This window comes from Microtus ochrogaster, chromosome 6 (assembly GCF_000317375.1).
Source record: "Microtus ochrogaster isolate Prairie Vole_2 chromosome 6, MicOch1.0, whole genome shotgun sequence".
In the NCBI taxonomy this organism is placed as follows: domain Eukaryota; kingdom Metazoa; phylum Chordata; class Mammalia; order Rodentia; family Cricetidae; genus Microtus; species Microtus ochrogaster.
The window spans coordinates 78,744,546-78,760,754 of record NC_022013.1 but is presented as its reverse complement, the minus strand read 5'-3'; the positions used below and the strand labels follow the sequence as shown (position 1 = coordinate 78,760,754).

Here is a 16,209-nt window from a genome sequence, read left to right as displayed (position 1 = left end):
TGGTGCTGGGAGAGAAGTGAGGCAGGCTGGGAGGCAGCTCGGTGGCAGAGCTGTGTTTGTGCCTAAGATGAGGAGACCTGGGTTTAGACCTTTGTACAGGAGCCAAGAAGGGAGGTGCCGCCGGGTTCCACAGCCCTCGAGGACCGAGGCGGGGTCTGGGCCTGTGACCGTGTATTTCTGAACTGCTCTGTTTCAGGCTGGTCTGGGCGTAGTACTGGGAGCTAGCTTGCTTTCACATGGGGGTGGTCGGCTAACTGGAAAGCCAGAAATGAAGCAGTGCTGGTCCCTGAGCCATGCCTGGCACGGTGGTGGCTATCCAGTCTGCAGCAAGCACAGAGGGCAAGGAGTAGGCCAGGGATACTGGCCATTCCAAAGTCGGAGGCGTCCCAGAAGGTGGCTTTGCAGTTTGGGCGTGGGGAGTGGAACTACCCTGTTCAGCTTCCTGTGCGGTGCTCTCAGGTCTGGCTGGGCAGACAGACTCAGCTTAACCTCTGCGGAACACGTCTTCCCGCATGCTGGGGAGGAGGCGGAGCGAGGGCTGAGTCATCTCCTTATGTGTGACCAAGACTGGACAGCGAGGCAGCTGGCTGGCAGGTCTGCTTGCGGCTGGGCCACAGTGCTGCTTTGTCTGCCGGACCGGCCTTTCTGTGAGTCTGGACCGCCACCTTGGCCTCATTAGTCCCAGCCTCTCAGCACCTGGACCAAGTGTTCCTCGTGGCCTTCCTTGGCAGAGTTGTTTTTGGTGCTTTTTCAGGGTGGAAGATTTGGGCTGCAGCTGCATCTACTTTGCTGTCCTCTGGGGCATTTCGAAGCCTGGGAAGTGTGCTTGGGGGTGGGGCGGGGCGGGCAGGCAGGGCAGGGCAGGGCAGGGCATCAGTTGGTTCTCAGTCACAGCCCTGACTCCTGAAGAATGCTCCATCTCCATTCAGGATGCCACCACCTCCTAACGCTACTTCCAGGGGCATACTCCACCCTCCTCCTCCTTCCCCCCTCCTCTCTGCCTCCTTTCCCCTCCTCCTCCCTTCCTCTGGTCATGTAAAATAATAAAGTAATCAAGCTTTCCCTTGAGCTGCTTGGCTGAGATTAAATGCTTTTCCTCCAGGTCAGCCCCTGTCTGGGTTTCCTCCAAGCTCTGTGAGGAGATGAAGGAGGTTGAGTAACGGCTGAGCTCTGGCTGCAGGTCTGTTGTGATTGGATGCAGAGCGGGTGGGTCACAGTCGCCTCTTTTCTCTCATGCCTCTGTGGCTTCCCACCACCTAAGACGCCGTGTTCTCTGTCCTCAGAACTAAAAGGACCCTGTAGGGGCTCTGAGAAGGCTGGCTGGCTGTGGGGCGTCTGGCTGGAGAAATGGCATGGTTAGTCGTTGGCTCCATGGCTCAGGTCCTCACTGCTGGGTGTGCACAGGCTGAGGAACCTGGTCCTCTGGAACTGGCCCTTTGCGGGGTGAGTGGCCTCTCCCTGAGGAACGTCAAAGCCACACACAGTCAGAGCCTCATGCCCTCATGTTTCTCCTGGAGGCTGCTCCGCACCTTCCCTAATGCCAGTCTAACGAGATGAAGCTCCTGGGATAAGGGCCCACTGTCCTGTACTCCTGTGAAGAGCCATGCGGGGTGCAGCTGTCTGGACCGAGATGGAGCAGATTAAGTTTTCTTCTTTGGGAGGACTTCATATATGTATATACTCTTTCTTATGCAGTATTATATTTATTTATTCCAATACTTACTTCAATTGAATGAAAATGTAACAAACTACCTCCCTTTATTTCTCAAACTGTGCTCACTGAGTGGTTTCTTGGCAGATGTGGTCTGATCCACTGCCAGTCGAGTGCTGGCCCAACTTTGGCTCTCCCTGTTCGTGGCAGACACATCTGGTTACCACGTGGTGCTTGCAGCACAGGTACCTGGAGCAGATCCAGAGTGGCGTGAGAGGGGCCATTGCCAGAGCGTTGTCTAAGGTGGGGTTCTGACCCTGTAAAGGTTTGAAGACTACAGACTTCAGAACAAAGGGGACAGGTCTGGCTTTGCCATTGCCTGGGCACAGGTCTGGTGGTTAGTGAGTGTCCCAGGCTGATGGGGTGACACACAGTACTCTCTGTTGGGGCATCCTCTCTGAGGCTGGCACTAGGCTGCTGTGGACTGGTGGCTGTGAGCAGAGGGGGTGGCCAGTCATGAACTCTGAAATGATGCCTTTGTGTGCACTGGTGGGGACAAAAGCCTTTCTAAGGAGTAAGGTGGAGTCTGAGACTGGAAGACAGTAGGGTTTCTAAGGAGTAAGGTGGAGTCTGAGACTTGAAGGATGTTGAAATAAGAGCGGCGGGGCTGCGTCCCAGGCACCCGGCAGCCCTCATGGCTGTTGTAATATGAGCGGCGGGCTGTGTCCCGCCACCCGGCTAGCTTTACCTGAAATAATTGCACGGAAACTGTATTCTTTTAAACACCGCTTGGCCCATTATATCTAGCCTTTTCTCGGCTAACTCTCGCACCTGGACTAGCCCATTTCTTATAATCTGTGTAGCCCAAGAGCTGGCTTACCAGGAATGATCTTAACCTGCGTCTGCCTGGAGTGGGAGAATCATGGCGACTCTCTGACTCAGCTTCTTCCTCCCAGCATTCTGTTCTGTTTACTCCTCCCATCTATGTTTTAACCTATGAGGGCCAAAGCAGTTTCTTTATTGCTTAACCAATGAAATCAACAGATTGATATATGACACTCCCACATCAGGACAGTAGGGTTTCTAAGGGGTAAGGTGGAGTCTGAGACTTGGAGGACAGGAGGGTTTCACATTAGTGGATCAAAGCCCAACAGTTTGATGCTGGTTTTGTCCTCTGTCTAGTTAAATCTGAAGACTTGGAGACGCTTACCCATTCGCCCATCTATAGTCTACCATGTTCTTCTGTCTTCACGCATTGACCTCTCCACCCCCATCTATCTACCCGCCCACACATACATCAGCTCACCTAACGCCATCCATCCGTCCACCCACCCATCCCTTTACTCAGCCCCTACCCACACTATTTATCCATCCATCCACCCACTGCCGTCCAGACGCCCATATCACACCCCCATCCACTCATTCGTCCATTTTCTCACCCATCTGCCAATCCCCACACCCCTTCTCCAACCATTTGTAACCCACCCACGCACCCTATCTACCCACCCCACTCCGCTGTTTATTCTGCCATTTAGTGTTTGTTTGTGCTAGGTGCCAGGCTAGATTCTGGCGTGACATTCATGCGGTGTGAACAAGAAAGGATTTTAGCTTACCGGGAAGACGGCCATCTGGAAAACTGGTCATGTTCCATCCTGAGAAGTGGGTTAGTGGTCCAAGTTGTAGTGAGACGTGGCGTGGTGTCTGCTTGTCTCTGTTTTATGTGATGTGCTCTGCATCCCATCAGAAGGCCACGGCGCGTTCTCAGTCTGGCTTTAGCTCTGTTGTGAAGAAAATCCTGGTTTTCTTTTTGTAACATTTTGGACTTTTGAAAATTTCCCATTTTATTTCTCATGCCTCGGGATCCAGAGAGAGGCGAGGCCACCGTTTGCTCCAGTAGGTTCTCCCAGCTCGTCTAACCAAGTGTCACATCGCTGTGACTCTTACCCGCGTTGCTAGAGCACAGCGAGACGGTACTGTGCACTTTCCGGAAAGGGTCTGCTGAAACATGGGAAACCACACGTACTCGTGTGGTGTGGAATGCCGGGCCTACGCGTGTACCCCTGCTGGTGATGAACCGTGGAGGACCAGAAAGCTGTTTGTGGAGCTAGACATGTAACCATTAGCACTGGCTCAGGCTTGCAGTCGTTCCTGGGAAATAAGAAATGATTTTTAACACGAAAAGCCTGCACAGAGATGCGGTTATCAAAGTTGTGTGAAATAACCGTAACTTGCAAACGTGGGAGACGTCCTTAGCTGGAACGTGATCAAGCAAACCGCGGTTGTCCATACCGTAGAGAATGCTGCCATTGGAGAGACTGGTGATGGCCACAGCGACGTAGAGGAATCTCTGGTGGGTGCTGTGTGATTTCTTTGAAATGAAGAATTTTGGAAATGGAGAAGAAATTAGTGGGTGGGAGGTGGAGATGGCAGTAGGGGCGAGAAGTGGGTGTGGCTTCCAAGATGTGGACCCGTGTTCGCTGTGGCGGATGCTGAACCTACCCTTGTGCTAGAATCGTGTAGGAAATTAGGGATGAGACTGGAGAAATCAGTCTGTTTGGTGGATTGTAGTTCTATCCGTGTCCTGGTTATGATAATATTTTTTGGTTTTGCAAAAGGTCACTTTTGGAGGAAACTGAGTGAAATACTAAAGGCATCTGCCTTTGATATTTCTTATGAGTTCTCAATAAAAATCCCAATCAGAAAAAGAACAGTGTGAACCTGGGGACACAGGCTCAGTAAGTAAAGTGCTTTTCCTGCAGGCCTGGGGACCCGCGTCACAGAACCCACATAAGAAAGGCTGGGTGTGGTGGGTGAGGGAGACAGGGGGAGCCCTGGGACTCACTGTCTGGTCAGCCTCGCCTGTTTGGTAGGCTAGAGGCCAGCGAGAGGCCCTGTCTCAAAAAGTGAGTTGTGAGCCAGGGAGATGTCTCAGCCGCTAAAGGTGCTTGCCTCCAAGTCTGATGACCCGAGTTTGGTCCCTGGGATCCACATGGTGGAAGGAGAAAACCAACCCTCACAGGCTACCTCTGACCTCCACACAGGCATCCTGGCCTGAACATGCATGTGCAAGTGCTCACACACACGCAACAACAATAATAAATGACATAAAATAATAAAAATATAAAAATAAACCAAGGTAGATGGCACCTAAGGAATGACACACCCAAAACAGACCTCTGGTTTCCAAACACACATGCATACATATGTACACAAAAGGAAAACAAGTAAAAAATTGTATTTGCTTAAAATTTAGAGTTCTAAATTAGGAACATTATAGCTCAGTATTAAGGTCGATTTTCCTTTTTCCTCACTTCCCTGGGTTAGTAAGCAGGTGGGAGTCGACCCAGAGACACAGAAGCCCAGATGTGTGTGTGGAAGCTTGGGGGAGGGTTGAGATTCTTGTGCCTTCTTTTCTAGAGATCAGTAATTTCCAATCACAGTTCTCATTTGAATCTCATTTAAATGTACCAGGCCATTTTGACTTCTAGGTGGATGTGCTGGGTAGTTTTATATCAACTTGACACAATCTAAAGTCATTGGAGAGGAGGGAACCTCAATTAAGAAAATGTCTCCATAAGATCTTGCTGTATAGAACATTTTCTTAATTAGTAATTGATGGGGAGGGCCCGGCCCATTGTGGGTGGTGCCATCCCTGGGCTGGTGGTCCTGAGTTCTATAAGACAGCAGGCTGAGCATGCCAGTAAGCAGCACCCCTCCATCAGCTTCTGCCCCAGGTTTCTGCTCTGCCTGGGTGCCTGTCCTGACTTCCTTCAGTAATGAACAATGATACGGAAGTGTAAGACTAATAAACCCTTTCCTCCCCAAGTTACTTTGGTCATGGTGTTTTATCACAGCAATAGAAACCGTAAGACAGTGGGGCTTTAACAACCTGAGTCGGGAGGGGCGCGAGAGACGGAGCAGTGGCTAAGAGCACTCACTGCTCTTACAGAGGACCTGGGCTCAGCTCCCAGCACCCACAACCATCTGTAACTATTTCCAGGGGCTCGTGACTGTCTTCCGGCCTCTTCAGGCACTAGAGTGTACATGACACACAGACATACATGCAGGCAGAGATTCATGCACATAAAATAAAGATAAATTGACCTTCTGAAGAAACCCAAGGCAGACATAGGGTGTGACCAAAGCCCTGTGTACCTGTTCAGATCCCTGGGGACTCAGGAAAGAACTTCCTGGCCCATTTGGTGACAGATTAGCAGCATTGTTTTGGGATAAGACATGATGCATGCTATTTTTTTATTTTTGAAAACTTAAAGGTTCTGTCCTGGGTCATGTGGCAGGCTTCATACTTATGTACCTAGGAGGTGGACAAGTGCCTGAGCCATACCTAAGCACCTCAGTGTGGAGATGGGTGGGGGAGCGTTGCTTAGGCTCCGATTATGGACTTGACACTCTGGTGTCCCTGCCTTTCTCTGACCACCACTTCCAGAGTTCAGCCTGTGTGTGGAGACTTGGTGATGGCGGGTGGGGCCTTCCCCTTCCTGTCCTGCTGTCAGTTCAGGGCTGGCCATGCTGTACCTGGGTTTTCATGATGTTTGGGGTGGGCGGGGATTCCAGTGTCATTTAACACTTTAGTGGCATTCTGGCTCACATATCAGTTCTGGCAGTAAGATGGCGTGTCTGTCAACTCTTCTGCTTTGCACCCTCAGGGTGTGAGTGATGGGGAGGGTGAGGCAGCGCCAAAGTTGAGGAGTCCAAGGTCAGCAGAAGAGCATTTCCCGTTGCTGTCTCAGGACAGCGCCCAGTACTGTCTGCCTGCAGGAGGCCTGTCTGCACGCAAAATGGCTGCCGTGGCCGCTGTCACATCCGCAGCAAACTCCCTGGGGCGTCGCTGGTTTGCGCAGTGCTGCTAAGAATTTCTGAAAGCTCTTTCTGTTCCAAGTTGGAGCAGCTTCTGTGTGTGGTGGGTTTCAATTGCAGCTCAGCACACAGGCTTTTCCCAAGCAGATCAAATAGCACTCACTCAGAGTGTGACTGTGCATGCATGTGTGTGTAGACATGCGTGCGCGGCCCCCATCGCACGCGCTGTAGGGTGTGTTGAAAAGAACCTTTTCCCCCACCATGTGCTAAATTAGTCTTTGGCGACCTCGTTTCTGGAAATTGGACTCTGCCCAGAGGTGGGAGAGTTGGGGAAAATTTGAGGCAAATTTATGTGGCTGTTTTCTGTGGTTAGCAGGATGGAAAAAAACCGTAAAAATGAACTTCACATTTCTCTGGTTTCCTTGGAACGCAGAAGTGCCTGACTTAGTCTCACATTTCAGACGGTCTCTCGAGCTGGAATATAGGGCTGTGGAAGAGGGGTGTGTGGGCAGCTGTTTAGAGGGGCTGAGACCTAGGACGAGATGGGCAGCTGCACTCCAGGCCTGTCCTGTGTCCAGTTCTCTCTGCTTCTGTCTCTCTGGCCATATGGGGACTGAACAGCTGACCCCGTGTGTGTCAGGCGATCCCTGCACCACTAAGCTATACTCTCAGCCCTGTTTCTAACTTTTGTTTTTAGACAGGCTCTTACTAAGTCGCCCAGGTGGATCTTCAGTCTGTGATCCTCTTGCCTCCTCCTCCTGAGGGGCTGGGAGGGGCGGTTCGGGCCGCTAGGCTCAGCTCACCCTGTTCCCCAGAAGATCTAAGTTCCGTCATGTGACTTTGCAGTTTTGAAAAGTTTCTGAAAGCCATCATTCAAACGCATCACTCCTACAACGTTGCACTTTTACCCTTTGGAGACAGTATCTCCTACAGCCTAGGCTAGCTACAGTCTCACTATCTAACCAAAGATTTCCTGAACTCCTTACCCCTCAGCCTCTCCCTGTGAGGATTAGAACCACAGGCATGTGTTACTAGATCCATCTTGTAAAGCCCTGGGGCTGGAACACAGTGCCTCATGCACACTGGGCTAGCACTCAGCAACGGAACTACAGACACAGCCCAGGAGGAGCCCCTCCATTGCATGCGTGTACTAAGCGTGTCTCACAGTTCCAGTATACTCGCGGTGACCTTGTGAAGTAGTTACTGCTCCAGTGTTGTAAGCAAAGAACCGGAGTCACGGAGAGCTTCTGTAACCTGCTGAAGATCATACAGGTGACGTGAAGCTTTAGACATTAAACTATGCCGACACATTGCTGCTTAATATTAAAGCCTGGGGGCTGGAGAAGTGGCTCGGCAGCTAAGAGGTCCCAGGTTCAGTTCTCATTACTCAATGGTAGCTCACAACTGTCTGTAACTCCATCTCCTGTGAACACTACATATCTGTGGTATGCATACATACATGCAGGTAAGAAAACACTTATATACATAAAATAGAATGAATAAAAAACTTACTGCTTTTTCCTTTTCCTTATTTTTGGTAGAGTTAAGGATCACACCAAAGGTCTGGTACATGCCAGGCAAGCTCTCTCCTGCTGAGACATGCTCATTTCTACATTGTGGTCTTTTTCTTGTGTATGTTTATGCTGTGTGTGGTCAGAGGACATCTTTGTAGAGTGGTTTCTCCCCTTCCACTTTCACGTGGGGATGAGACTCACACAAGACTCAAAACATTGGTGAGAGGCGGTTTTGCTCACTGAGCCATCTTGCTGGCTCTTTATTGCAGTTTCAGAACTCACTCATCTTTGTATGTATATATACCTCTGATGTCTGTGTGTCTGTGTGTCTGAGGGCTGCATCACTAGGGAGGTGGAGAAGTCAGAGGACGACCTTCAGTGTGGACCTCAGGTTCCACCTCACCGCTGTGCGCTTCAGGCTAACTGGCCTCTGAGCGTCTGGAGATCCTCCCGCCTCTGTCTCTCACCTCTCGATAGCGTGCTGGGGCTACAGAGGCGTGCCAGCATGAGTGGCCTTGCATGGGTGCTGGGGATTTGAACTCAGGTCCTCCAGCTTGCACAGTTATTGCACAGATGGCCTCCGGGCCACCTCCCCAGACCTAGTGCCATTTTAAAATAAGGATTTAGTACATGGACACAGGAAGAGGCATCGTGGCAGCAAACATGTGTTAATCCACAGTTTTGTTAATCAGTAGAACAACTAAGTTACTTGCTAAGTAAACAGAATAGTATTCGGAGTCTTTTAAAATGGGACTAACATGTCAATCAGGTAAAGATCCTGACATCACAAAAAATTGAGGAAATGCAATTTTTCCTGTGACATAAATTTAACTGTGAGTAGCATGCTAAAGGTGTCCCACCTGTTGGCTTCATCTGGGCCACACTGTCATCTAAAAAGTTTACACTCAAGGAAGGCAAAACTGAGTTATGAAAAGAAATTGGAAAAAAAAAGCCTCATGATCCTCAAGTAAGTTCACTGTTTTTGCCTTGGATTGCATCCGCAGGAGTCCTCAGTAAAACCCACACCGTTGGATGCTCAAAAAAAGATGTAATTTAATATTTGATTTTAAGTCTAAGACATCAGAAAGTCTTGGTGTAAAAGCATCCCAGTTTTTTCTAAGGCTCCCAGGAAATGTTCGCGACTTTCATTCTCATTCTGGCGTCTGAAGGACTAATTGTCTGCAGGATGTGGGAATGTGACTGTCCCAGCTGGGGGTTCCCTCCTCTGCCTGCTCAGAAGTCAGCCGAGCATCTCCCTGTTGGGGGATCCAGTCCAGGAGGCGCCGAAGGCAGGAGACCTGGCAGGCAGTGAGAGCCACGCTCACAAACTCACCTCCTGTGTTCTCTTTTGGACCCTCCCTTCTACAGCACAGACCCTGGATCGTCATGGTCTATGGAATGTGGGCCTGTTGGTGTGTGCTGGGGGCCCCAGGTGTGGCCATGGTCTTTCTCCACGCCACCATCGCCTTCAGCGTGGCCCAGTTCCGGTCAGTGCTCCTGTCCTGGCTGTGTTCTCTCCTCCTGCTCTCCACCCTGAGACTGCAAAGTGTGGAGGAGGTTAAGGTAGGTGTCCCCCTCCTGCACACCTTACACAGGGCAGGGGAGGGCTCTGATTCTGTAGAAGTCAAGTCTGGGTTCACAGAACAGTAGCTTTTCCGTGGGGCTCCGCCTAGTGGCCATTCCAGGTTATTGCACAAACTCGTCTGTGATGTCTGAGCCCTTTGAGATTGTCCGTGGTCACCTTTTATCCCAGTTTGGATGTTAAGGGAGGATGACAAATGTCATGGGACCAGAGGGGTAGAAACAGACTCCTCCCCTCTCAATATTTTTAAGCCTGCCTGCTGAGTGCTCTGTGGTTTCCCACTCTCCTTCCTTGTGACACACAGCATCTACAGTGGCCCCAAGACAGTCAGCAAGTGTTTTTATTCTCATTTGCTAGGATGGGCTTATTAATTATCCACTTAGAGAGCTAATCACGGAAGTACTTTGTGTAGAAAGTGAATAGAATGTTTTGCCTCCAGGTCACAGACCAAGCCTTGAAGTATACCATGGAGTAGCATCTTGACAGACACAATTTTTTGTCAGTTGAGTGTTTGGTGGAGGCAGACATCGGGCAAGGGACAGTCTTTACGACTGTTGAGTGGTTAGTTCTGCATACAGCCTGCCAAGTCTCTTAGGGACCAAGTTTAAACTCGGTCCTGGTTCCGAATCTTATATATACGGCCATAACATGTTTCTTTGGATGCCAAGGGTTGGACCTCGGTCCCAGAAATGCAGGGCACATTTTCTACAGCCCAGCTGTGCTGCAGCTCCCATGGCTTGCTTCGGTTGCCAGTGGGGCTTCTTGATACTGCCCTGGACTCAGCTCTGTTTCATGGCTTCTGTCACAGGGGAGGCCATCGTCAGTTTTCCCCAGCCGGCTCCTGTCAGGCCAGGCCGGCTGCCCTCTCACCGACTGTCCCCCCCTTGTTGCATTTGCAGAGGCAGTGGTATAGGACAGACAGTGAATACTACCTGCTGCAGTTCACGTTGACTGTTCGCTGCCTGTTCTACACCAGCTTCAGCCTGGAGCTGTGCCGGCAGCCTGTGCCTGCCCAGCCGGCCTCCTCTTCTTTCCCGTGGCTGCTGGCCTACGTCTTTTATTATCCTGTCTTCCACAACGGACCCATCCTCAACTTCCCAGAGTTCTACAAACAGGTAGAGTCTTCTGGGGGACTTGATGGATTCTGTGTAGGTCTCTCTCTCCTTCCTAGACTGTGAATTCTCACCCCAAATGGGGTTGCTTACTGAGTGGGATTCACAGAGAGTTTGGGAACGGTGAAAGGCTTCCGAATGTACGACCAAAAATCATTTGAAGTCTAATGGGTAATGAGTTGGTGGTGTTTCTGGCAGTGGTCACCCTTCTTGTGTTATTGTGAATGTGGGGTAGAAAATGGCTGGAGTGTGTTTAGGGCCAGTTTAGAATGTGACATTATCCTATGCCGTACTGCCCAGAACACCTCGCTCAGAGTCCAGGCTACCCTGTATTATGAATTGCAGGTTTTTAAGAAACAGAATGGTTTAATAATGGAAAACAAAGACTTTAATGTCTTCCTACATCATCCCTCCTGATATCAATATTGAGTTAGTGTCTTGGGATCGGATTGCGTTAGAATGTTTGACTTTAGAATTTCCTTCCTGCCTCCCTCCCTCCCTTTCATCCTTCCCTGTGTGTGTGTCTGTATGTGTGTATGTGTGTTTGTGCACATGAGTCAGAAGTCAGGGGACAGCTATAGGAAGTTGGCTCTCCCTGTCACCTGGAGGATCTAGCATTGAACTCAGTGTATGAAGCTTGTGAGCAAGTGTCTCTACCCACGGAGCCACCTCATCAGCTCAGTGTTAGATTTTAAAAGTTGCTGTTTGATTTGATGACGAGAATTTCCTAGCAAATCATTAAATACATTTTACAACAACTTCTGAAATGGCCCTAAGGATGCTTCTGTAAGCCTGTCTTGCTAGAGTAAGTTTTTCTCGAACCAGGGTGTGTAGGTATATCAAGCTTTTCTGATGACAAATCCTAAAGGTGTTTATTGTAAAACAATTATTTTGTATACATACAGTTTTACCATCTATTAAAGATGCCTACTAATGAGATGGATTATTTAATTTACACAAGAATGAAGACATGGGCTACCTTCAGTGGTTTCAGAGTTGATCAATATTTTGATTTTATTACCGTCAGTGTTCATTGGTGCCACATGCATCTCCCCACTTGGGTGTGCTGTGGATCTGAGCACAACCCCCAGCTAATCTCCTGGGACATATGTAAGGGAGTTTAACCCATGTGTTAGTACCTAAAACAGTGGTTTCCAAGAGTAATGGCCTCCACCAAAGCACAGCCATCTTGAAGAAGAAAATAGTACAGACGCATATGAACATACATATGCACAGCACATGCACGTAACACATGTACAACGTATAGGCACACACAGCACATCTACGTACACACAGATGTATACACAACACATGGATGCACATGTGTACACACAATGCCTACACTCACATATAACACACGTGTATACACACATGCCTGCATATGTGTGCAGCATACCTGTGCATGCACACACATACCACATTGCCTGCATTCGTACAGAACACGCTTGCATGCACTTACATACAGCACACACACACACACCACATTGCCTGCATTCATATAGAACACGCTTGCATGCACTTACATACAGCACACACACAACACATTGCCTGCATTTGTACAGCACACATGCATGCACTCACATACAGCAACACATGGATGTTTTAGATTACTGTGTAAATGACAGGTGAGTTAGTGAGGACATACCTCAGATGTGGTCCCTGGTCTGTAGCATGAGCACCATTAGGGACTTGAGATGTGAGTTCTCAGGCCCTACCCCAGGCCTATGACCGACCAGGATTGGGGCTCACCGTTGTGGCTTGCCAGGTGCCCTGACTCTTGTGCTTGGGGAGGCTGGGAACCGCTGTCCTGAGTTTGTCTGAGGAGTGGGGTGGAGGCAGTGCTGGCCCAGGATTGGCAGACTCAGACCTTCCGCATCCTGCTTCTTACATTTTCCTTGACACTGTGAACTTGGCTTCTTCCCAATTTTCCAGCCAATAACTTTTGAACTAAACCTCAGCCCCATCCTTCCCCTGGGATGGACAGTAATTCTTGGGGACATAGACTAAAGCCACTCAGAGGAAAGAGACTCTCCCCAACTGCGTCATATGCACGGGGAGCTTTGCCCAGTGGGAGGGAGCTGCACTTCATCGGGTTACAAAGCCCTTCTTTGCAGGTCTCAATTTTCATCTGCTTTCCAACACAGCTTTAGGGTCCAACAGGGACAATGCGAGTGTGTAGTCAGGCCCCATGCCTGGTCCTCAGGAGCAGACTTTGAGGCGGTGGTTCACCCAAACCCTTAGCTAAGGACTGCCATTCCCTTGAACATCAGTCTGGGGGGATGGGTGGGCTCTGTCTGGGGGGGATGGGTAGACTCTCCCTATAGGGGCTCACCCTGTAGGGGCTTAGTCTGGGGAGAATGGGTGGGCTCACCCTGTAGGGGCTCAGGCCCTACTTGGTTCTTACTTATTTCTTCTGACATGTTCCAGTTGCTGGGAGTACGGACTTTGGAAAGGGAAATCAAACTTTCTCTCTCTCTGCCTGTATTCGTTAAGGCCATCCCAGAAAAATAAAATGCTCACTAATCCACAGGACAGAATAAACACTGAATAAAAAGCCAGGCGGGGTCTGGGGGAAGTGACTCCCTGGGCAGAGCACATGCTTTGCAAAGGTGAGACCTGAGTTCAGACCCCCTGAGCCCACATAAAGCCAGACGCGCAGTGCACGCCTGTAATGCCAGGATCTGGTGGACTCCCTGCAAGTCTGTAGTCTGTGGGCCAGTTGGACCGCTGCACACACAAGTGAACAAGAGACCTTGTCTCAACGTGGAAGGCAAGGGCTTCTGACCTCTGCGTCTGTGCCATGGCATGTACACACAGAAACACACATCACACACATCCTACACACAAAGGACAAAAAGCCATGTGGTTTCTGCACATGCTGAGAGAGCCTGTGGGTGCTCTCCTCTTCTGAGATGAGGTAATCTAAGAGGGAAGGACCAGGAAGAGGGGAAGGTGAACGGCAATGGAAGAACTCAACTAGTGCTGTGTGATGTGCAGAAGGAGACTTGACCACCAGGGGGCAGCAGCATCCCACGTGGAAATGGACTCAGAAGGGACAAGCCTACGTGGGATTCTGAAACCCCAAGTATTAAAAGAGAGGAACACCTCTGCAGATGACGTTACTCCAGTTTTTAGCACATACGTTTACGTATGCAAATGAGGGAAGCATGAAAGAGGCGTTTTCCATACTCTAAATCACGTGAAATAATTCAATCAACAAACAACACACTTTACCTCCTACCTAGCCTGAATGCCTTACAAGGAAGGCCCTTTCCGGCCCGTGGAGTGTCAGGCAGCCAGGCTTCAGCTACTTTGCGGCTGTACTTCTGGGGAGTTAAGAGCCTGAACTGCTGTGAGGCGGATCCAGCAGGGCCTGGGCAAAGCAAGGTGGCCTGCTGACTGGGGCCTCAGAGTCTCCCTCGAGCAGGGGCCTCTGCAGTGGGGACTGGATAGGGTGACAGGCAGTCTGAGTGGTGCATCCTGGGACTTTTCTTACCATGGGACCCTCGGTATGGAGGCCAGCTCCAGGTTCATATCCCTGTTCTGTTTCGGTGAGCTACCTCGTTTGTGCCCCAGCTCCCTCCCTGTGGGATGGGAAAGTCTGCAGAGCCAGGGTTGTTGTGGGGAGTGCGGGGTCCCAGGAGGTGATGAGGCTTGAAGCTGGTATGCTGTCACATTCGCTGCTGTTGGGTTGTGATTGGTCAAAAGCCTGTGGCAAGTTCAGGGGATGTTTAGGCTGCTTCAGAGCCCCTTTCCCCCATGTCCAGCCCGATGGGCACTCTAGCAGAGGAGTCTGAGCAGTGGCCGTCCCTGGACTCTGAAGAAGCCGTGGTGCTGGGCTATTGGAGGGACCAGACAGTCACTGCAGGCAGGGGCGGGGCAGAGATAGGTGTTGGTGTCTCAGGCGCTGTGGATAGTTGGGCTTCTGGGTCTGGAGACCCCTGAATGACCTGACCATAGAGAAAAGATAAAGTCAGCTGTATAGCTTCTTGTGCATGTAAGCTCCAAACCCAGAGGGATGTTTGCTACCACTGCAGAGAGCGCAGATGGAGGTAAAGATGGGCTCATGGTAGGCAGGCTGGGTGGATGGAGGAAAGACAGACACGTGGAAGGCAGGCTGGGTGGACGGAGGAAAGACAGACACGTGGAAGGCAGGCTGGGTGGACGGAGTAAGGACAGACACGTGGAAGGCAGGCTGGGTGGACAGGAAAGCCAGCAGCATCATGACTGGTACTAGAACTTAGTAGCTAGGGTGCTTACTTAGCATTCATGAGGTCCTGGAATCCCAGCCTGGGAGGTTGAGACAAGATGATCAGATGGTGAACATCAAGGACTGGGAGATAGTTCAGTAGTTAACATGCTTGCTGTGTGCGGATGGGGGCCTGGGTTTGAATCCCCATGACACACAGAAGCGGGCATGCCAGAGGACCTCTGCAACCCCGGTGCTGGGGGAAGGCAGTGAGTCATAGGTGCTTGCCGGAGCGGTGTAGCCCAAATAGCAGCTCCAGGGGCGGCAAGAGACTCTGACTCTAAAAAATACAGTCAGTAGTGATAGAGGAAGACACTGGGTGTTTGTCTGTGACTTCATGGGTGTATACACACACACACACACACACACAGAGAGAGAGAGAGAGACAGAGAGAGACAGAGAGAGAGAGACAGAGAGACAGAGAGAAAGGGAGGGAGGGAGAGAGAGAGAGTATGTGTTCAAGGCCATCTTTGGCTACATAGTGGTTTTTGATATATTGCTTTAAAAAAAGATAAAAGACACAACCTTGTCATGCTGACTTGGTGTGGCAGGTATGAGGGTCTAGGGGCTTCAGCTGTCTAGACAATACAATGTACTGGTTTGTGGCAGCAGTGTGTGCCAGCTTGGCGGACTTCCTGGGAGGGGGCAGTGTACATTGCTGGCCTTGCTGTGGATGGCTGGGCTGTGGCCTCCAATGCTGGGTCTGAGTAAGCTTTCCACAGGGCGTAGGCGAGGGACTTCAGCTCTGAAGGGACACAGGTTAGGTCCATGTGTCCCTGGATCCTGTAGACAGAAGTCCTACAGAGGGACTGACAACATTGCTGGCCCTAGGAAAGGCCTTGTTTGCTCACAGGCACACTCACGACTCCCACGCAAAGGACGGGAACCTTTCATCTCTGACAACTGTCATCTTCAATCTTCAGAGAAAGGCGACATTCCCTTTTGTGCAATTTGCATGAAATGAGATTTTAAATTGTAATGCGTTTTAAAATGCAGTTGGCAGACGAGTTAATGCGTGTTTTCCAGTAGAGTCTGAGCTTGAAATTCCCACCATGGCAGTTCCCAGGGATCTTCAGGTTGACAGTCCCCTCAGTTGGAAACGCCTCGAATGGATGGCTTTCCGTGCAGCTCTGAGGGTGGGCGCTGTGCAGCAGCCTGTCCCTCCTGCTGCAAGACGAGGGACAAATGGCTTTGAATAAAATAGACCCCATTACGGTGAAGTGTGAGCGGACCCTCAGGATGCTCAACCTTCCAGAAAGGCAAATGACTGCTCGTGTGTGTGT

At 50.4% G+C, this 16,209-nt stretch overlaps 1 protein-coding gene across 1 annotated transcript in view; it reads left to right on the top strand.

Moving 5' to 3' along the window:
- Positions 1–16,209, top strand: part of Hhat (hedgehog acyltransferase) — a 245,988-nt gene that overhangs the window by 37,343 nt on the left and 192,436 nt on the right. Inside the window, exons 5-6 of the mRNA XM_005348897.3 lie at positions 9,352–9,546; positions 10,465–10,680. Of these exons, the coding sequence (XP_005348954.1) occupies positions 9,352–9,546; positions 10,465–10,680 (411 nt within the window). The remainder of the gene's footprint in view (positions 1–9,351; positions 9,547–10,464; positions 10,681–16,209) is intronic.